Source organism: Lingula anatina, chromosome 8 (assembly GCF_051362555.1).
Source record: "Lingula anatina isolate TDL-2025a chromosome 8, LinAna3.0, whole genome shotgun sequence".
In the NCBI taxonomy this organism is placed as follows: domain Eukaryota; kingdom Metazoa; phylum Brachiopoda; class Lingulata; order Lingulida; family Lingulidae; genus Lingula; species Lingula anatina.
Genome location: NC_141774.1, coordinates 16,045,752 through 16,069,150, shown reverse-complemented (window position 1 = coordinate 16,069,150; position 23,399 = coordinate 16,045,752). Strand labels below are relative to the sequence as shown.

Below are 23,399 nucleotides of genomic sequence, written 5' to 3'. Positions count from 1 at the left end.
CGTACAGTAGATTTGGTATGATTTTGTAAGTCATCAAAAGGTACGTCTTACTTCTGGTGTTCATGTTTGTGTTTTATTTCATTTCCCCTTCTTTTTTATTTTGTTTTGTTTATTTTCGAGGTCATAAAGGTCACTTTGGAAAAAAACACTGTCCCTGTTATTTAACTTGTAGAGTTTATGTAGATAATAAAACGGTACCTGTAGAAGGCATTTCCAAGCTAAGATTATATATATCAATACATATACTGTTTCAGAGAATTGGTTTATAGAGGAAAACCCGGAGATGCTTTGATGGGCGCCCTGCCGTTTTTCCATAGTTTTGGGATGCTGGTGATCATGTTGGGTGGAATCAAATACAAGCAGAAGGTCGTCTGCATCAGTCAGTTCAACCCGCTGCTTTTCTTAGAGTCGATACAGAAATACAGGGTAGGGCTTGTCGTGGTCCGCCAGAGGGAGCTGTGAGGAGGGGTTGCTCATTCTTCTTCTTCTTTCTTTACTTTTTTCTCTTCTTATAACTTCGAAAATCGTGTTATGTGTTTTGGAATGTTTTGTTACTGTGGGGACAATGGAGTCCTTATTCGCCTTACCGTCGGTGCTTTCGTCATTAACTAATATTTCTTCAACGACGTGGAAGACCTTAATCAAGACTTCTGCCCAACCAATATGACATTTTTGCTAATGGTCTAATGGTGTACACCTGTCAGACCTTTAAGAATAATGATAATCTTGTGTACTCAGACGTGTGCCCCTTTTCACCAGTTTACCATTATGTCTGTCCAAATTGACTTACTTCAACCAAGGAGTTTAATAGATTCAGCGTAAAAGATACCACACTCGAGCTCTTAAATACTAATACTCCCTTGTATAGGTCCGCATGCTACCCTGCGTCCCCCCTATGGCCCTCCTACTTGCCAAGCACCCTATAGTGGATAACTATGACCTGAGCTGTCTGGAGGACATCCTGTGTGCGGCCGCACCTCTGGGGGTAGAGACTGAGAGAGAACTGAAGAAAAGGTTTAATACAGAGGTGGGACAGGGTAAGGCTTTACACATAGGTTATTGAAAGATGGATAAATAATAAATTAATAAATTAATGAAGAAACAAATAAATAAATTAATTAAAAAAATAGGAAATTAAATAAATAAATAAATTCACACATTTATAAAAAGAACATGCACAAAGTAAACTAAGTGTTTTAAAAGTGTTTATAATTTTAGATTTATTCATGATATTATATTGTTTGTAACGTTTTTCATAACAAGTATCAAACTGATGAATAAATTGCACCGTTAGATGAATTATAAAATGCCTCAGAGTGTATTTGTGCGGTTTCCAGGGTACGGGTTGACCGAGACCAGTCCCTGTGTGTCCGCCTCACCCCCCACAGACCGTCACCCCGGGGCTTCCGGGGTGCTCTTGCCTAATACCGAATGCAAGGTACCTCAACCATATGCTTACATCGTTACTATATATACACATGTATTTATGTATGCGTCCTAACTTACTTGGCTGGGGATGTGTGAGGGGAGTACCTTTAAGTGAAGATGTTTCTTTATTCCCAAAGATTTTTTTGTGTATAAAGGACTAACCACCCTGCGTGTACATTTATCGGTAAAGTACTGCACTCCATCCGCTTCTTTTGCTCAAATTACTAGCAAGACCGTATACTACGATAGGGACATTAGTGGAAACCATCCATATATATATATATATACAGGGTGGACAAAATGCGCATCCCCGGCCTTATGTGGTGTTATGCGAGATCGTCAGGGCCACATGTAGCAGGCCCGTAGCCAGGGGGGTTCGGGGGGTTCGAAAGAACCCCCCTTTTTGCTGGAAAAAGGGTAAAATTTGACCTAGGTACATGGGGATTATATGGTAATAGGTCCACTTTTTCAGAAAAAGAACCCCCCTTTGAAATTGCTGGCTACGGGCCTGTGTAGGGCCTATTTTCCTTGACGTTCCTACTGTATACTAGAAATATCATATATTCACCACAAATCCAGGAACTCTGTCAGGGAGTGGGAGAAAACACAAGGATGAAATGAAAAAAAAACAGTAGACGAGGACAATAGTAGTATAATATGTAATATCCAAGAATGCTAATTGTTTGGTTTTGTCTCATATCGTTCTTTATGTCATTATTGGAGGGAGAACTAAGGGTGAAGTTTTAAAAGTACAATTTAAGGGGTGTGCATTTGCCTACCCCTCCCCCTCCCCACACACACACAAACACACACCCACGCCTCCTCTCTGGATTCGCCATTGTTAATATCAAAATTCACTTATCAATATCGTTGTTAGGTCGTGGACATTGAGACAGGCAAAGAATTAGGTCAAGACCGAGATGGCGAGCTCTGGTTCCGAGGACCCCAAGTAATGAAGGGTTACTTGAACAACCCCGAGGCCACGGCGGCCACTGTGGACAAAGATGGCTGGCTTCACACTGGTGAGTTATTGGGGAAATTTACCTCTCTCTCTCTCTCTCTGTCTCCCTCTCTCTCTCTCTCCCTCTCTCTCTCTCTCTCTCTCTCTCTCTCTGAATGTGTGTGTGTGTGTCTATGTGTGTGTGAGTGTGTGGAGGGGCGGATTTAGGCCGTCTTCTGGGTCTTCCAGAAGACGGTCAGATTTTCAAGTTTACATTAACAGGTATCTAATTTTTCTGTTGGAAGACGGTCAAATTTGGAGGATTGATCAACAAAAATAATTTGGAAGACCGTCAGAAAATGTGCTTGTGCGAGTGCATGTACTTAGTACTAGTAACTAGTACCCTGTTTGCGTGTTTTGTTACTTTGTGTATAGGCCTATTTTGTTCAGCATCGACGATTTAAAAAGTTAACACAAATTTCTATAATTACATGTAGGCGACATTGGTCACTATGACAGCGGACATCAGCTGTACATTGTAGAGCGTCTCAAGGAGCTGATAAAGTACAAAGGCTTTCAGGTAAGAAAACGTACAACCATGCTCTATTTTGTGACAGACATTCCAGAAAAAATATTTAGAATGGGCATTGCATTTTCTGAAGTGTTTATCTAATAATGTTCAAAATCTCAAAATTTTTGGTACACATTTTTACTGTGTGTATTGGAAATAAGTAGCCGTTTTGTACCATCTTTTTAGGTGCATAGATAAATAAAATATTTCAGAGCTTTACTATATGTATTTCTTTAGTAAAATAAATCACTGCAAAAAAATATTGATCCTTATAAATACCCCGGTATGTTCTAGTAGGCCTAGATGGCAAACTTCTGGTAAAAGTAAAACAAAAATACAGAAGTTACTCTTTGCACCATGCGCATCAGCTCAATTTATCCATTATTACTAAAACAGAATCCGTAATTTCACAGGTCCCGCCTGCTGAACTGGAGGCGGTGTTGTTATCCCATCCGGCCATATTGGACGCCGCCGTGGTGGGGATTCCCGATCAAGAAGCAGGGGAACTTCCGTTCGCCATGGTGATCTTGAAAGAGGGCAAAAAGGCGACCAAGAAAGAAGTGGCGGATTTTGTGGCAGGTCAGAATTTCTTCAACCGCTTAAATTGCTTATTTTGTAAATTCTAAAATAGTTATGAGGACTGAATAAGATTTAGAACATTTCAGTTTCTAGCATTGTTGCTTATATCAGCAATGGAAATAAGTAGCCTTTAGTAAAACAACTGAAATGATTAATGGCCTATACAGTGTAGCCCAATAAGAGAATCAGATATGAACCATATAAAAATGACACAATGCGTTTGTTTGTTTGTATACAATTATAGTTGTTTTATTTATTTGTTTGTTTATTCATTATTTCCAAAATGACTTGATAAATATTATTGTGAATTTTTTTTTTTTTTTCAAATCTCCGGAAGAAATATGACAATCTTGTAACAAAGCAAAATTACTTTTAAGAAATACATCTTTATTAGATTCAAAACGAGGTAAGTGCCTTAGATGCAAGCATGTACAATAACCGTTCATGTTGCAAATTATTTTTCAATTCTTAGGTAAACTTGCGCCATACAAACGTCTGAGAGGAGGAGTAGAGTTTGTAGATGAGATTCCCAAGTCCGCGAGCGGCAAGATTTTACGGCGGCTCATACGTGACGAAATCGCGAAGAGGCGAACGAAGTCCAAGCTGTAAGATGAGCAATTTGGTCGATCCGGGGGCTATCCATGAAAACATGAAATCATGAAAACCGTAGGATTGAACCTACTGAGTATTAATTAATATATGCAATGGAGATTAATTTTGCAATACAGGTTAACCCGGTTAGCGGATTATTTAATTTAAAGGTGATAAGAAAAAAAAATTAAAGGGACGACAATCAAAATCGTTTTTGACACAGGATACTTGTATTAGAACAGATATCTGCCTCTGTATCTTTTTTTTTTTTTTTGAAAGTTATCTCTGAGTTTTATATGAACTTTGGTGAAAACTGCCAATAATTCATCATAATAATTTCGGGACAAAATATCATGTGATATGATAAGTATTATTAGACCAGTGTCTTACAATGCAAATTAATCCTGTGTCTTGTGATATGATTAGTATTACTGGACCTGTGTCTTGCGATGTTATTACTATTATAAGACCTGTGTCTGGTCATGTTATTAGTTTTAGTGGATCTGTGTCTTTAAAGTTATTAAGTGCAAAAACAACAATGTTACTCTAGGGCAAAACTGGAGCGAGCCGTTATTACATGAAATCATCGATATACCTTTCAATTTGTTGTTGAACTTTAAGTCAGTTATTAAAGGTTTTGTCAAATATGTGAAGCTGGTTACTCAATTGCTCAACGCCCATTTTTTTTAAATTTAATATCAGAATATATGCACCTTCAGTCTACAGTGTCATTGTTCAATACGTCTCTTTAATCAATCCTAAATAATTTATAATGCAATGAGTAAACTCAACGTAAAAAGTCATGTACTATGAAGTGAAACTTGAGATTATGTGCCTGTACTATAACATTCAGTACATGCGCTTAGCCTATGTATGTCACCGCTAGCACAATGCCAGTTTATTGTCTGCGCTAACGCAATCGCAACTTTAGCAGACCCCCACAGGACATGTACTATAAATATATACTGTAAGTGAATAGCAGGTCATTCCACAAAAAGTTAAGATTAGATTTACGTCAGTGACGCACACATTCTATTTGATAAAAAAGTGACAAAACTGTTCTACATCATTTTTTGAATAAGGCCACACTTTTTTATTTTTATGGATGACATCCTCTGGGTACCCCAAAATTGGTGCGAGAGGGCGAAAAAAAAAAAACAGTCCAAAAAAAAAAAAACTGCTTAAGTAAAGGAATGCTGTCAGTACACAGCTGGAAACACAAATTTAACCACAGAAACACGTATCAAACTAACAATATGTCTTTATCCATGCTCTCAAAATATTAAAGCATTGTGAATACTTCGTAGAAATGTAAAAAAAGTCATGAATTGATATACTTCATATTACCAAATCTATTTAAGGTTATTTCATGCATTCATTTAGTATAGCAATCAATAAAACAAATATCAATCAAACAGTGTGTCTTTATTTGTATTCTCAGAATATTAAAACATTTTGAACACTTCACAGAAATGTTTAAAAAATGATGCAAAGATATGCTTAATACTACCAAATCTATTAAAGGTCATTTCAGACGATGCCATTTTGTCAACTTCAACTCACACGAAGCAGCTAAACTGTCAGATGGCCTGTCCGACCTTCAGCCCACCAAATATCTCGACGCCCTTGTCGACCCTTTTTTCGCTACAGAAAACCTGGTATTAATGTGCTGCTTTATACAGAATGTCACAGAAATGTTTCGGCCGCCGCCAGCCTTTCGCACAATTGTAAAAAGGTGATATCTCCATGCCCAATATCAATGGCATACCAATCCAAAACGATGGCGCCCGTTCTCTTTATGACTTTTATTGTTGTGTAATTTGAAAGTAATCCTAAAGATGAATTTGACAGCAAAGTGGCCGCATTTCCACGTGGCGAAAATACGCATGCGCAGAAAGCTCATTTCCTTGCAAATTCAATAACAACGTTTGCGACAACCGACTTCGTTGGAGGCTGGGGGGGGGGGGGGCTTTTTTTTTTTTTTTTTTTTTTGGAGAACGGGCGAAAATCCGTGCGCGCGCAGGATGTCATCCATAAAATTAAAAAAGTGTGGCCTAATTGTTGATTTCTTTCGATATTTTAGGGTACTATAGCATAAAGCAGGTAAAATTAAGAGGCAAATCAGAATTATTCAGATATTGCAAAAATCATGTAGGGATGCTTAACATGAAGCCTGTTTGAAAAAAGTGATATTTAAAGAAACGGTGAGATTATTTACGATGGGCATTATAGTTTAAATAAAATGGCTGAAAAAATCGCCAGCAAGAGAATTTTAGAACTGGACAGGGCATGAAAGAAATAGTTCCCCACTGGATAAAACAGTGAAATTGAACTAGTGGCAGATGGTTGTCCCCCGCACAATCACCACGCTGTCTCTAATAACCCGCATGCACAAGCGCGATATGGAGTAGATGTCCTAAAATAAACGGGATACACACAGCGGTTACTTTCAGATTAAAGCGACCCAATCTCTCCCCGCGCGCCCGCTCTATTGACTCGTATTGTAAACAAAACACAGTGGCACCTTTCAGCTCTCGGTAGCGTTCAGGGTGACATCAGACGACGTCAAGTCATCAGTCAAGTGAGAAACTTTGGTGACAAGCGTCCGGGATTGTGGTAGAATTAAAAAAAAGAGACTATTTTTGTGGAGTTTGGTTTTGACAGCGGTGGCGTCGTTGACGGGTGCGAAGCGGTGATAGACTGTGAAATTTGGAACTGATTTTGTGTGTAACGCAACATCTTGATCAAGGCAACACGCAATGGTGCAAATTTGAACGACAGCAAAGGTTATAGAGACACGAAGGAGTTTTATAACACCTCTATGCGGTTTTACTCCAGTGACTCGTTAACTTTATTTTGAGTGCTCTTCATGTCCTTGCTTTTCGTCTTGTACGACAACATTATTAAAGGATCGACTTTAGACTACTTTTGATACGTTGTAGCAGGCAATTTTGTGGACTTTTTCGACTGTGGATATCCTTGTGTACCAGCTGGTTCACTCCGTGCGACGTGTTACCAAGGACTGAAAAATATTTCGACGGACCGAAAAGGGAAGTTTACAGCTCTTCGCCTCTTCTGACACTAGGGTAAGTGTGTCCAGTGCAAAGATTTTTGATGACGGAGGAGGGGAGGGGAGGAATTGTAAAGCGTTAGTCATTTCCTGTCTTTTATAAATCTCAGTTCATCAGAAGTCTTTTACATTAGTTTTCTTTTAGTCGTCGTGAGTATCCAGGCGGTACAAATAACATGTTTGCGTGTACTGTAAGCCTTTAAGAGCAGCTCCCCCAAAACATATCTCTCACCCTGCGGCCCTTTTTATTCTTTCACACACTATTTGCATTAGTTAAACTATGTTTAAAAGGAAGAGGACGACGACTAGACTTGGACGTATCAGTATGAATAGTTCACATATAGACACGTTTTATTAACCTATCAGTGTTCACTGTTAAACGAAGTTGCTGCACGAGACAAAAATCGACACTTTAGATAGTAAAGCAGGGCGCAGTTTGATTTGTGTACATAAATAGTATAGATGCACTGTTGTTTAGTAAGACCATGTAACTGCTGTATCGATACACAAATTTATGTTTTATGTCACTTGTAGCACGTACGTGAGCTCTTTGATTTTCCTCCTAACAATATTGTACTCGTACGTTGTGATTTTGTACATGGAGGCTGATGATTTGTTCCCACGTCTCACCCCCTCCCTCAAAACACACATGCTTGCACGCACATATGCGCGTGAGCACACATTAGTGTACGAACACTCACACATAAAGTCGCACACACAATCACACACACACACACACACACACACACACACATGCACGAGCACACACAGTTGCACAGAAACACACACTCGTGCACGAGCACACACACGCACGCACACACACACACACACCTCCCTCTGGTAAAATCAAGGATCCGTCTGGGCTGAGACTTTTTTTCTCTCCACCTGAAAGAGGTCTTATCACTGGGCACCCCGAATTAACGGGAAACAAGCTGCCGTTACTGGAAACTAAAGAGACATCCTGACAGTGGAAGTCAGTCTCCGGTACGGTGTGATACTCCGGGTGGCCCCTAGTAGGTCGTGTCAATATTGATACGGAGATAGTAGGACGGGAAATGATAACAGATAACAGATAAAAAAAGACATGGTGGGAGAATTGACGAATAGGCGAAAGCAGGGAGGAAGGACGAGGGTGCTTTTCTTCCATATTTTCCTATAAGAGTACCTCCCGTTTGCCTCTTCTACCCCCCACATTTGCTTGAGACTGTGCAATATATGCTAGTACACCCAATATCATGTACTGTGCAGGCCACATTCACGCGTTCTGCAGTATCTTCAGGAGAAAAGACGCACCAAAGCCTATCTTTTCACAGTTAAAACGCAATGATAATGAGATTTAATGTAACACAGAAAAAAGTCAGCAAAGTGAATCAACTTTAAAAAATGTTGCTAATAATAATGCACCACAGAGGTCGCAGTAGGACATACGCGGCATTTCCTAGTTTCTAATTTTACTGTCACCGTATGTCATGTCGTCGACTCAGAAAAGTGTAATTGGAAGTCCTGACAATGCTAATGCTCATACGGGTTACGAGTTCACGTAGCCCATCCCTATTTATTTTTCATATTTTGACCGGGCAAGAAAACACTTAGCGTCCGGATCCTATTATGGCTTGCCACGCTTTGACTTGTTTTCTGCGAGCAGCACCTTATGGCACGCGATGATGCATTTCTGGTCCTTTGCTGTGTACCGTAAACGCTTTAACAATCTTCTCTTTCACAAATGAATATAGGAAATTGTGATATAAAAATCAAAGGATTCTGGTAAAGATTAATATCTTCTTCAAATACATCTTATGGGTGAGGGTAACAGTATAAACGAATGCTGCCATGCTTCGTGTATCCGTTAAAATGCAGGGATAAACAAATGAAATATCTAACAAATATCTAAGAAATTAAAAGAAAAAATTATTTTATTAGACTCCCTGTAAGTAGTATTAAAGTAAAGCCTTTGCTTAATTTATGTCTTTAATAATTATATATACCAAAAAAAATGATCTGAAAATATTCGCAAAATAAAAGACAACACGGACTAAAATGAAATATTTAAAATGACTACAATGTATTCACTAATAAAAAAACTTATCAGAGCAATCTCAGCCAGCTTCTTCAAGCTATTATTATTATCTTCTTAAAAGAAATTCTTAAAAAAGATTGACCTGGTCATTTGGCACTTAATGTCCATTCCATTACAGAGAAAAAATATGCGTTGTGATTTATGTCCGGAATCATCAGACCAAATTAAGTTAACCCACGTACGGAATACCGTATCTCTATCTCTGTAGTGGTCGGTCTGCTTATAGCGCGTGGTCTGTATAAAATTGGTTGCTCGCGCTTGTACACGGTTTTGAGCCATTGAATATTTTGCCATTTAACATTAATATATTGCATACTGAAACAACATATAAACAGATGATTAAAAATGAATATCGAAATACCATTTTTTACAAACCTCTCTCTCTATCCCACCAATTCAAACTTTACTTCATTCTTAAATGCTTTTTTTTTTTCAGATTTTTTAAAGAACATGACTAACCAAGACATTTATGTAAAATATTAAAAAAATGAAAATAATACAACACAACTCACATAAATAAATGTCGATATCTACTTAAGATAAGTATATTATATTAATCTATGAACGAGAGGCCCTCACAATGTTTTTTAAAGATCAGTGCTACCCAAGATATATATTTAAAAAAAGCCCCAAACTCACATTCATGATTACTGAATACTGAAGTCGATATCTACTTATAAATAAGTATACAAGCTTTAACTGTGGAAAAAAAACGGACGAGAGGTCTTCAGAATGTTGAGAAGATTTCATTGTTTGTCCTTTCTGACGCGTGAAAGAAGGCCTCATATTACAGTACACACAGGGAACAGTGACGGCTGGAATACCGTCATTATGTTCAGGGATCAGGGACTGTAGAATGAATATATAGTTTACATATCGGAATATGAGATATGGCTTTTCAAGCATGCTTGGGCGAAGTGGGTGGTGGTCTTAAGAGAGGGTTTTCTGTTAATACTGCAGTCAATGGCGTCTTATTTAGAAAGCTGGTATATATTACACGCGTGTATCTGTTCGATCTGTCATCTTTTCTCCTACCACTGAGTTTCATATGAATATTTTTGATAATGATATTTATATTTTGATTGCCACATTTTTACTTACGAGCAGTATGAGTGTCTGTCCTCCTCCAGCCTCCCTCCCCCCTCTCTCTCTCTCTCTCTCTCTCTGACACACACACACACACACACACCTAGAAGGTCTCTTCTCTCACACGTGCACTATCCGTGTTCTCTCCTTGTGATATGGATATACAAATTTATTTTGACGAATAAAACATTGTCATCAATCTCTTGACAGCTTTGACATTTGCTGGAATACACTTTGGAACTACAACTTATATGATCCAATATTTATGATTCTCTCTCTCTCTCTCTCTCTCTTTCTCTCCCTCAAACTTAGAACATTTTGACTCAGAAACACTTTGCAAAAGATTTTTTATATCAACCGCCGTGACATTTACGAAAATACACACACATATACCCTCACTAACTGGGCATCAGTATATCTCTTAATGACAAATGAAATGGTATTTCGCAATCACTCCGTTTATTTTAAGACATGTGCTGTTGGATTTAATATTTAATCTGGAATTAATAACTATTTAAGTATTATAGCACAGACTAGATTTATTTGAAGCCGAGTACACTTGTATCTTGATGTTATTTCAAAAGGGTGTTATTTGTGTATCAAGTCATTCGTGCATGCAAATTTTGACATCAATTAGGCCTAAAAGATTGAACTAATGCGTCTGACACAGTTGACTTAAAGATTCAAAATGCATTCCTCTTTTATAAAAAAATATATATCTGTTCTCTCTTTTTATATTATTTTTTGTTGTTGTCGTTAAAAGCCACGGCGTTGATAGTGATTTGTACGCGGGTTTATGTTGTAAGTCACGTACAAAGTCAAAGGTCCCAATATCAGATATCCCAGATGTATTTTTCAATTAGACACTTGACACCGTAAGATCAGAAGATCTAAACGCGAGGCACCGAGCTCTGTCAACATCCAGTCTGTCATAATAGGCAAGGTTACGCGATAAGTCAAACATTAATAGAGCGAAAAAATAATACGTATTTTGGTACTGTTGGCGGACGCCGACTACACCTGCGTTTTATCGGTGCTCGTGGAAGCGTCTTTAAAGAGAGATCGAAGATTAAGTTTGAATGTCCATTCATTGCGCATTCAGTCGAATTTTTTCGACGATAAAAGTTGTCATGAATTTTGCAGTTTGCCGAGCGTGTGCGGCTCAATATCGAACTGTTTACAAGCAGTTGTAATATTTACGGACATTGTTCGATTTATTGTGCGATAGCCCGCATGGAATGTAGGCGATCGTGTTGGTGGCGTTATATAGATTGTTTTAATACATGTCTGTACGTTTCGAAAGTTTTGCATTCTTTACGTTAAAAGTTACCCCCCATGTTTGTTTTTTATTTCCACTATACACGTTTGGAATTCGAGTTTTTTAAAAAATGACTCGATAAGGTTCGTGTTGGAATACATTTGCATTTTAAGATTTTAGATATTTTTCTTTATCTCGATTAATTCATCTTTTTTATCTTTTGCCAGTCGGATTTTCGAGATCAAAGCATGAGGAACACATAGTTATGGGTTTGTGGACATACAGTAAAAACCAGTTAATTTGTTACACCGGGTTTGCGTGCGTTTGGAAAATGAACTTTGGTCTACTACCACCAATATGAGACAAAAGAAGTGATTCTAATATCTAAAGTCAATTAACACTGGTGTCTGGATTTGATGTTGGCTATCAAATATTGTCAATATAAAAGGGGTGAGAGAGGGAAAAAAATTTATCTCCAAGCGGTCACGATCTCCCTGTAACAGAGTCCTGTCCCATAGAGTAAAAACATAACAGAATTTTTTTTACAAAGTCAAAAATGTAGATATTATCCGACGTTGGAATAGTTTCTTTACAGACCAAAACACGAAATGATTTTTCTTAGATTGATTAGAAAGAAAACAGTTTTGGCGTCCGTATTCCTGAGTGGGCTGAAGAACAGAAAGCGACGTGGAAGGTTTAAAAAGAGGGATTTAATTATAATGAATTGAATTCTAAACTCGATAGGATTGACAAAATTGTAAGAGAGGGTTTCTGAAAGATGGGATTGTAAGCTAAAATTGATAGGATTTGCCGGTTTATAAGGACGCTTTATTAGGTTGCTTTGAATACAAAGCGGGAGTGCATTCTTGACCTTGAAATCAAATTCTTATTAGACTTCGACCGAAAATTGACTTTGATATCACTCACGACATTGAAGTGGCAGTTTTATAAGGCTGCATTGAGAATGCCAGTGATACTATTTATGTCATTGAAAGGAAATTCTTTTCAGAGATTACCGAAATTTGTATGTACTAGATAGGATTCACAGTTCACCACATCGATATCTGTGAATATTTAAGTCTGGTTTTAGACAAGATAAAGAAAGATTCTCATTAAATTTCGGTAAACGTATTTAGTTGCAGTCAGACACTTTGTTAGTCAATCAGAGAATGAGACATAGGAAGGCAGTTTCAGTCAATAAGTCAATTGGGCAGAGAGTCAGCTATTCAACTGTCAGATAGTCAAACGGTCAGTTTGGCAATATTAGTCGGTTAGTGTAGCAGTCATCTTGGCATTCAGTTTGATAGTCAGTCAGTCAGTCAGTTAGTTAGATTGTCGTCAGTTATTTAACTGACCTATATTAGCATCAAAATATGAAAATAAATGAAATTGAATTAAATTACCCTTACACCCATTGGATACATGTATACAACATGGCGATCACACGACTGCAGCCGGTCGCGATTCATTTAACACTGCGGCGCTATTATATAATGGTCGGTATTAGATTTCCTGCAAGCTTTCATCTTTCACAGCTTGGATATAAAACCCACACCTGAGCGTAGCTTGGTATTTATTTCCTTTTTTGCATTCTTTCACCTCAGACGGGATCAGTTTCAACCCTCACCATGACTTGTGTATTGATGTCGTCCGGACAAGAGTAGATGCGATTAATGAAAGGATTTTTAATGAAAGAATCCATTCGTGAAGTTGTCTGTCATTTGACGACCGACCTATCAATAGGTTGAAGAGTCTTGCCTCGCTTTTCATGTGTGAAAGATGTGGGAAGTCCCTCATTTTTCCATTAAAATTACCACCCTCCCTAACCATGTTTGGTTATTTCTTTCCACAATGCATGGTTGGAATGTCAGTTTTATATTTAGACTTACTTTATGAAAATATGCGTTTGCAGGAGGCCTTTGTGATTGCAAATCTTTGTATTTAAAGGTCTCAAGACGTATGTGGGTCTTATTTAAAAATATTATTGAATCTTTGGAGAGATCAAGAAGTAGATATAATTAATTAACAGCATAGTTTACCATGGTGTTTTTTATGCTTTTGTTATTCTGTTAGTGAAAATCAAAAACAGAAATATGTTTAAATAAAAAGTCTCTCTAATTAAAAAAAGACTACGGATTCTGATCAACTTTTGAAATAACTGAAACGCATTTTTTGTTTTTTCAAAAAATGCACCAACAAGCCGTCCAGATGACGTCGTGATAATAAAATCGTGGGAAGCACTTCCACTGTGTCCCACTACGTCTTACATGTTCATGTTTTTGAGTCGACTAGCTAAGCTTTCTGTGTGTTAAACTGTTAAAATGTAATCTTAAACTCTGTGACCCTTCTGTGTTTTTGTAGTCAAAATAACATGGTCGCCGTGCCCTTTAAATCGCTGTCATATTTTGTTACAAATAAAATAGTACCTGTTTTCATGACTTCCGAAGAAAAGAAGAAAAGACCGACGTCAATCACACGCCACGGCTAGAAAAATATACCATAAACTAATTGAATAAGACTGATTCTGTTCGTATTTACCCCTGTCGAGACGATATTGACTAGGACTATTTGCTAACTTTTTCTTGTCAACAGTGAAAATTTAAGTTGAATCACTTGTGTTTATTTTTCTAATTTTTTTAGCGATTGGACATTTGTCTCTTGCGGTACACCGCCTTCGCAATAAACGCCATAAGTTGTAGTAAATATGCGGTTGGAGCAATCTCTCAATCTGTCCCTTGTTTTTGTTTTGAAGCAGGAATAACGTTGAACGCTATGTAAAAGTATTTTTGGACAGAAATAAGGAATGTCTGTCAACAAAAATACCAGTAAATAGTCCATTCTTCGATGATATATGACTCCGGTGTCTTAATCAGAGAGTTCAGACAGACAAAGTCACTGTGGCATCACTGCGAATGTCTGACTATTTAGAAATAAGAACTCAAAATCCGCGTCTTGAGCCCGAAAGTCCGAGCCAGTAACAAACTGTATGTACTGTATAGAGACCAGATCACTAAAGGTTAAGTGTACCTTGGATTAGAAAATCAACATCACAATCCACACCCATTGTTGACGATATTCACGAAAGATTTGCGCTCTTAGGGAGGAAATTGGCAGAAAGGGTAAAGAGAATAGAGAGGAAGGCTTGCCCAAGAAGCTTTTGACTTTCCCATAAATAAATAAATATCCATATCCGCGGGAAAAAGTCACAAGGTGCCAAGTGGTGTGGAAATAAATTGTCCCTTTCGTTCGACAGAGTTACCTTTGCCCTGTGACTTTGTCTCTTTGCATAGCTTGACATTTTGCCACGTTACCTGACCTTATATATATAGAATTTTTGTCATTTGATATCTCTGGCAGGAGATTTTGTCTGGAAGTCTATATGTAGTGTACAGTGCAGTTAAATCATAATTCAATTTGACCAGGTTTTGGAAGAGTTGGCACGGTAGGGGTATATGACCTTAGAACCGCTTCATTATATTATTGAATTATATGTGCCTTCTCTGCTCTTGGGCTTTCTATGACGAAAAACCAGCACGAGCTTTAATCTTCTGGCTATTTTCACAAGTATTAATAAAACTAATTAATTTCTAAAGCGTTGATCAGTCAATCTGTGCAATTTTCAAATTCTTTAACTTCTCGGAGATTGTTTTTTAAATGTTATTCATATGAGACCACTTGATGCACCCTTATATTCAGAAAACTATTAGCTAGCCTCGTTTTGTTTTGATGATCATTTGCATGGTTGATCACACGAAAGTTGTCACGGTTATGATAACACATAAAGGGCTACTTCATTACGTATCAAGTTTGCGTTTCCTCTGCGTTGCAGCCTATTGTATTTTGATCTTTCACCTCCAATGACGCGCGGCCAGCTAGAAGTTTGTTAGCCACTGGCGTTAGATCAACACGGCGGTCTAGGTTGTTTACCTCCATGTGAAATTAAAGGCAAAAATTTACTTCATTCTTCTCACACCGACCAGAGAAGGTTCCAACCTCCTAATTAAATAACGCGACCCTCTTTTTTCCACACCGTGTGTTCGGCGCGCACTGGGCGTACCCTCGAAGAGAATCGACACCTCGACCTCGTATTCTTCTCTCGACGTCCAGCGGGCCTACCTTAAATGGCTGAACGAGCAGTAACCCCTGCTTCAGTGTGCTTCCCACACCCGTCTTCCTCTTCGGTAGCCTACTTGATTAAAATTTCCATTGTTAATATATATGTGAAGGGCAGACATAGACGGGTGAATTTAATTTACGGTAGAAAATCTATGTAATTTGGGTATTGGTCAAGTGCATGTACTTGTCCCGGAGAAAGCACTTATTTAAAGATGGTTTTAGCTTGAAGGGCAAATATTTTTGCCTACATTGACCTTGGTAAGCATCATAACAAACAGTAATCTTCGACCGATTGTTATTCGACACAATTCATTGTGGAGACTCAGGAGTTCATAATCAGCGCTGGTTTAAAAGGACTGCTTTGGATGAGGAGATGTTCACTTTGTTATCATCATAAACAACTTTAAAATCAAAGATATAAATTCATAAATACTAGGACAAGTATAAAAATCACTCTATCCCGCCACCCCAGTCCCGTCCCATATAGATAACTTATAGAAGAACACTCCACGTTGACAGATACCGCATTAAACCTGTCCTGAAAAAGAATGTTTGCGAATTACTTTTTTATGACTAACATTATTCACGCACCCGTATTTCCCTACCCTTGTTAAGGTCATGCAGACATTAAGGATCTTCTTTATGGATCACATAACCTGAAGTTTATGACCTTTTTTATAACAATGAAGAACTAGTTTAACTCAAGTTTATGTGTGATTAGGACTATTGCCGCCGGGAGGATGATTCTTTTTTTAAGCGCCCAATTTTCTAGACAATTTAGTATTTTTTGGGTCTTTTTAAAAACGTGGTGAAAATTTTGATAGCATATTTGCGACTTCTACGTTAAAAGATCTACTGTATCTATCTATCTATATATCTATCTATCCGTCCATTTATTTATTTATTTATTTATTTATTTATTTATTTATACACAGTCGTCCGTCCACTCCTATTCCCCTTCGCCTTTATTTAACGGTTACCTCAGCGTATAATTGATATATTCTTATGTCATCAGTCATGTTGAAAATTATATTTCCTCAGAGTCCAATTTTCTGATGTCTTAATTTTCACAAAGAATTCTTTTCACGAACCCTCGGGCTCACAGATGTGCGATAGGAGAACCTAGACTGTGGTCCGAACCTCCCTTTTGGAGCGAGATAGCCAAAGGGCAGTCTCGCGCAACTGACCCGATTTAATCAGTTCTCTCGCGCAATGACACATAATTAATCAATCATTATTCGATAAAATTGATCAGCTTCGTGACTTCAGCCTGCAGGGAGTGATTCAATACTAACAATGTAATCTGATTTCAGCCGGAGCGAGGCTGGCGCCTGAGGGCAAGAACAGAGCGAGTTTTCTGAACATTCGACCAAGAATAATTGACTGACATTGTTGGATGTGAGGAATAAGCCACATGTAAGGTAAGAAAGAAACAATTTTTTTTCAAGTCAAAGGAAGAGAAATCTGTGTAGTTTTGATGATGTTTGGTAATAAGACAGTGAGGAGAGTTTTTTTGTGGAAATCATTGAGTCTGATTTGGACCTCTTAATATCTATTTCGTGTAGACTGATGGCTCTTACTTCTGTTGAAAAAAAAAACCGAGAAGAATTATTCGCTTAAGCAGAACTGTCTGTCATATTTTACGACCGCCAAAAATTGTGTGTCACAATCGTTTCGATCTGAAAACAAAACATTTCATGTTATAGACTCTCTTATATATATTTCAAATCTCTTATATATATTTCAAATTGAATTAAAAATTAAAACAGGTTACATTTACATTGATTATCGTAACATCAAAACGCAGCGTATCACAAGTGCATCAAAATGATCGACCAGAGCGTGATTGAAAACCATATCTGATGTTTGATCTCATTGAACGCATCAAGGTATGTAATTAAGGCACGGGCGAGCGCCCCGGCGTGAAAATCAGAAAGTAAAATATCATGTAACAGTCCAATATCATTTGTGCGAAAAGTTGTGACTGAAAGATATTTGTACAACGCACAACGTCAGGGAGTGTGGGCAAACACAGTCGCTTTTCAGGAATTCTAATTACCAGGTGAAATATAGCGGTGAATGTAACACAAACATCAACAACCTATGCGTTGTATCCATTCAGATTTTTTGTCTCGGTTGAATGAATTTGACAGCGTATCGAAGTCTATTTAGGATACAAGTTAGTAGGTTCGGATTTACTTGGATTAAATTTCGTTTAACACGTTTGCGAGATTACATAAATTTTTGGAAGTTGGTGTTATTTTTATGTTCATTTCTACCCACACAAACGGTATATTACATGGCTACGTCAACAGACGAGAGAACAGGTTTAACGCGTGGAAATGTTGCGCATATAGGTTTTATAATTAGAATAATCTATTATAGTAAGGCAAAGCCCAACAACCAAACTTACTCGGACGAGAAAAAGTAATTTGGTTCAATTCTTAACTATTTTGGTAAATTTTGGGAAATTGAGTTATCTTTACATTTCTGCAGAGATATGTTTCTGTATAATGTACCTGTAATATGTTCTCAAAATGACGATCAGTATATCACGGTATTGCACTACTGCGTGGCTTTGAAAAGGAACATCCACAAACACACACAAAAGATATTTCAAATTTATCGTCTTGCTGATTTTGCCGTCACCAAGGTGAATGTTGTCAAACAGATGGCCTGGCTTGCTGAGCTATCTGATAGATAACTAGTTGTTTATATTGATTTGCTCTGTTTTTTGACGGAATAGTGCAAGTCAGACAACTATTTTTAACGCGCACGTGTGTGTGTGTGTGTGTGCGTGTATGTGCGTTTATTTGTGTGTGTGTGAGAGAGAGAGAGAGAGAGAGTTTTAAGCCTGTTCTCAAGTGTGGAAGCGATGAATAATCATTCACTTGCTCCATGTTTCAGATAAAAAGGGGGAATCACCACCGTTATAGTCCCATGAAGGTAGATTGGCCCTCTGTAGGGGACAGCCTTGAAATTTTCCCTATCAGAAATGAGTCGATTTAGATTAAACATTAAATAAACATCATTTCCTAATCATTTCTGCAGGAAATGCTCCTCGTGACATACGAGCTTTATAACCCAAGTGTAGTCCTCGTCTTCACGAGATTTACTTCACATAACGACCATTCAACAGATCGTGCCGTAGTGAGCCCAAATCGGACCAAAAATCTGGCATTAATAAGTATTATTCTAGATTGAGTGGTCTGATAGCCGGCCCAAAGTCTAGCTTTGTTAAGGACACTCGTGAGATTATTTTATTATGCAACCAAGACATTAAGTGGCCCTCGTAATGCCGCTGTCGAGATAAGCTCTACGTAACAGAGGCGGAGGAGGTGAGGCAATATTACATTATGTACATGTGTTATCGGATAACTTTAGTGTTCAATCTGGCCGCAACCAGCGCCGTCTTTACTAATGTTGATTTAAGATTTACTAAACCACAAAAACGATTTGGTGGCAATTAAACGTTCGAGACACTCAAGGAATATCTACATCCCTTTATTTTCTTAATTCAACAAAGTCGTTCATAAAGGCGTCTCAAGAAACACGTGCGCAGGCCATAACGACAGCGTTTCCTTCAGTACAAAAACACGTCCATCAACGTGTAATTATGTACAAACACGAGTACATTGAGGGCACTCACACACATCCATATGCATTACACATCCTACACGCTCTATACGCTCGGTTTCACACACACGGGCACACACAGACTCGTACAGTACGCGCATTTACGCACACACACACACATACACACACACGCTCGTGCGCACACGCACTCTCTCAAATTACATAACGTCTATTTCATCCACTCAAAACACAGTCACATTCCAAAACCCACAAAGAACCACTCAAACACGTCCTCGGGGGCGGGGTCGAATCACCTATGTGCTATACTGTTCCCCCGTCCCCCGGGGGCAGGGACTGGCGTCAAAATAACCCTCTGATCGCGTTACAATGCCCGCGGTAAACGCGTTTGTTCAAACAGTTTTGTCCAAATGTACCATGTTAGCATTCAAAACCGTGGTCCCATTTTGCATTACACCACTGTACTTATGGTAAGCTTATTTGCCGTGCTGCCCCCGTGTCACATTGCGTAATTTATTGGGCTATAGATTAATTGGTCTCTCTGTTGTGGATGGCGGGACAGATTTGAGGTGGTGAACTTTACCGCGGAAGTGTCGTCGGAAAGGTCGCTGTTGCGTGCTGAAAAAAACGTGAGTTGCTTTTGCCTGTATGACTAATGCTGTAATATTTCGTTGTGTTCGTTCGCGACACACTCCTATGCCCTGTTTTAAAGAGGTTCAAAGAGTGAATACTATCTTTTTTGGGGATTTTCTATCATATCTATTTTGCTAAGTGTGGGCACAACATAGTTTTGAGTTGCTATATAGCTTTTATGTGTTGCGCGTCAACGTGCTAGTTCAACAGGCTTATACTTACCCTCGCTTATCTCTGGTTATAAAATAACTAATTTTTTAGTTAATTAGTTATTTAAAAACCAAACAAAGGTTGTTAAAGATCGGCGAAAACGGGTCTATTCAGGGGGAGGGGGGCAACATTCATGTTCTAGTATTCTTTTCCTTATTAGCAACGAAGTCGCTTTGTTTCCAGGTGTGATTTTATTGTTGATGCAATACAGAACCTCATGGTCGCTGTTTAAATAGATTCTTGTGAAAGCAGCTGATTGCAATTAAATAAATACAGTCTTTCTTGTAAGGTAGTGAAGTTGACATACAGGTGCGTGATGTCAAAAGCAAGTCGTATATTGTAGATCGCATAGTGTGTTTGTGATTAATTATTGATATATAATAAAATAATACCATATAAATTATATGCAATACACAGTGTACAATATGTAGGTAGAGAGACAGACAGACAGACAGACAGAGCGACAGGCGAAGAGACAGACAGATACAATGTAGAACAAAAAAAAAAGGAAAAGGGAGCAATAGAATCTTTTTTCTTAGGCACGGGTATTCACTGGGAAATTGGCTTCCAAAAGTTATTTCCTTTCGTCTCATTTGCTGGACAGTACAATTCCTAAAATGGCCTCAATAGACGCGAAAATGTACAGACAAAATGGCTCTCAAGACGTAATTCATTCTTTTTTCGCAATATGACATCATCTTACAGTGCGAATGAACAGTAAATATTGATGTTTTACCGTTAAGGGTATATTAATGGATCGAGTCGTTTAACTTAAAAACTGCATTTAACTCTCCTCAAAACATTGGAATTCGATATGTCTTCCTGCCAAAAACCTATTGTAATTCTTAAATTAAGTTGAGGTCTTTCAGTTTAATCTCTTTCGCTGAAGTAGATTCTAAACCCTTATAATATTTCAGCGATAAAAAATTGGCCATTTGCAAATGCACTAAATATCTAAACGGATCTGTTAACTCCCAGGTAAGAACTTGACTTACCGGTGAAAATTAAGAGATTAAACACGGGCTTAAGAAAATTGAAAAGACTTAATCTTAAGACGACAGACAGGTGAGAGGGCTAGGACTATCGTATTTCATCGGTAATGTAAAAAGGTGTTATCGCAAGGCAGTGTGAAATTATTTTTCAAAGTATAACTTTATAGGCGTCATTTAAAAACTTGTAAGTACCCTGGGTTTCAGATGACACTAGGAACACATCTCTCTCTACTATCAGTATTCCAATGCAGTTCCCGGTACATGTAGCACCCCGAGTTTCAAAAGTCACTGGATAGTCCCCCCTCTATTATCAGTGTTCCTCTGCCAATATGGCAGATGCCTCTGTACCTCAGGGTGTTGATATGTAATGCATTGTAGGAAAGATTACGATGACGGAGCAAAAATTTTACCGAAGATGGAGAAAGAGGATGTGCACCATATTAAACTCGAGCAATTGAATTAAACTTGCAAATAATTAGTTAACCGTTCCACACCTCTCTTGGAATTTTCGCGCCAAATCGAAATTTCCCGGAGAAAAAATTACCTCTTACTCAAGAGGAATTGCTAGAGCTGCCCTTGCACTTGGAGTCGATTTCTGAAACCAATTCCAATTCGATATCTTAATTCTAAACGAATCATGATTTATTTCGACCGCTATGCCTTCTTCACAATGTAGATGGGAATATATGATTAAGGCACTGTTTTTGTGGGGTTTTATCGTTTGTTGAAGGTCTGACTTTAAAACCATGATATATGGACATTTTCAAACGCGGATAGCACACCTTTGATTATACTTCTAACTTAAACTCTATATGAGAGCTGTGGTAAATACGGTTTAGCGGGTCACCCCAGTAGCATGTGTAGTGTGCGTTGCTCTTAATGTGTCGTATTTGCGCAAGAATTAAATTATATAAGACTGTTAACTCTGTGTACAAACCCTACAGGCCCTAAACAACACAGCTGGCGAACCAGCTTCCGATATTCCAAAGTAAACAAACAAAATTCAATCATTGGGACGTTTCAGAATTGGGAGTGTTAGCATGATTTCCATACAAAGGGAAAATGGCGACTTATTTTGCAGGTTTTTATTTTTTCGGCAAAACCAATAGGTGTGTACAGGGCGTAGGGGTGTTTGGAGAGTTCGTACCCTAGAGTGGGTGTTTTCCTCGCAATTTTGTATTATTTTTTTTCTTAGTTTTTATTTCTTTTTGAATTTTCGTTTTCATATTTTGGATTAAATTTAATATTGATGAACTAGTAATTTGTGCTACAGCGGTTGTCACAGAAAATTCTTATGTTGCCATAGAAAGCCCTCTTCGTTTGTCATGATGACTCAACTTTCATTTGAGAAATACTTGCACAAATAAGAACAATTATTGACAAAAATAAGACAAAATGAATTTAACAAAGTAATGAGATAAATGGGAACTGACAATCAAAATTATGGATACTTCTTCCTCATGCACTACTTATTATTACACTTAATGCACAACAACGGATTTTGGCTTCTTCTTTAATATCAGTGTCATTTGGATTTCGTAGAATCGAACTCGATCGTCTGGATCAATCACGTGACCTCCCGCGTGCTTCACGTGATGACGTGACCCTGGTTTACCCTGTCACATACTGCGACATGCGACATCGGTGACAAGAGGGCGAAGCTTCTCTGAACCTTAACGGTCACTGCAAGTTTGTATTTATATTAACTTGTAAAATGTTATGACTGCATCCACTTAGTGGATTCTTCGATGAATCTGCTGAACTTTTGCAACTTGTAAGGGATTCAGAGCTCTTACTCGTGTCAATATTTGAAGAGCTGTACCTGTTTCGTATGGCAGCGACTGAGCTATCGATGTTTCAGAGGATGTGTGCAGGGGCGGATTCAGAGATATTTTCTGACATTCTTCCAAATTATCTTTGTTGATCTGTCCTCCATTTTTGACCGTCTTCCGACAGAAAAAATTAGATACCCGTCAATGTAAACTTAAAAATCTGACCGTCTTCTGGAAGACCTAGAAGACGGCCTAAATCCGCCCCTGGTGTGGCGTATAGTATTCTTTTTGCACACTTGGATAGAGTTTGGAAACAATTGAAGAGGCAATATTCATTATATAAGGTAATTGTTTGCATAAACAAATTAGACCTGTTATACACAGCGCTGTTGCAAATCTGGGTCATTATTGCAAGTAACTCTAGTAACTCTTGGGTATGCTGTAGTAGAAAAATCTAATTTGGGATAAGACCAAGAAGTATT

General features: G+C 38.1%; 2 protein-coding genes across 3 annotated transcripts in view; both read left to right on the top strand.

Annotated features, from left to right (window-relative positions):
* Window positions 1-4,756, top strand: part of LOC106179083 (uncharacterized) — an 8,532-nt gene extending 3,776 nt beyond the window's left edge. The window contains exons 5-11 of the mRNA XM_013562593.3: window positions 255-426; window positions 869-1,037; window positions 1,338-1,438; window positions 2,306-2,450; window positions 2,866-2,948; window positions 3,353-3,518; window positions 3,991-4,756. Of these exons, the coding sequence (XP_013418047.2) occupies window positions 255-426; window positions 869-1,037; window positions 1,338-1,438; window positions 2,306-2,450; window positions 2,866-2,948; window positions 3,353-3,518; window positions 3,991-4,127 (973 nt within the window). The 3' untranslated portion in view covers window positions 4,128-4,756. The remainder of the gene's footprint in view (window positions 1-254; window positions 427-868; window positions 1,038-1,337; window positions 1,439-2,305; window positions 2,451-2,865; window positions 2,949-3,352; window positions 3,519-3,990) is intronic.
* A 1,873-nt stretch (window positions 4,757-6,629) lies between these two features.
* Window positions 6,630-23,399, top strand: part of LOC106179081 (protein FAM167A) — a 30,607-nt gene continuing 13,837 nt past the window's right edge. Inside the window, exons 1-2 of one of the 2 annotated variants that reach the window (XM_013562587.3) lie at window positions 6,630-7,195; window positions 17,030-17,137. The gene's annotated coding sequence lies outside the window, so the exon portion shown is untranslated. Of the gene's footprint in view, window positions 7,196-17,029; window positions 17,138-19,819; window positions 19,940-23,399 lie in introns of those variants that run through there. The other variant, XM_013562589.3, reaches the window with a different exon arrangement.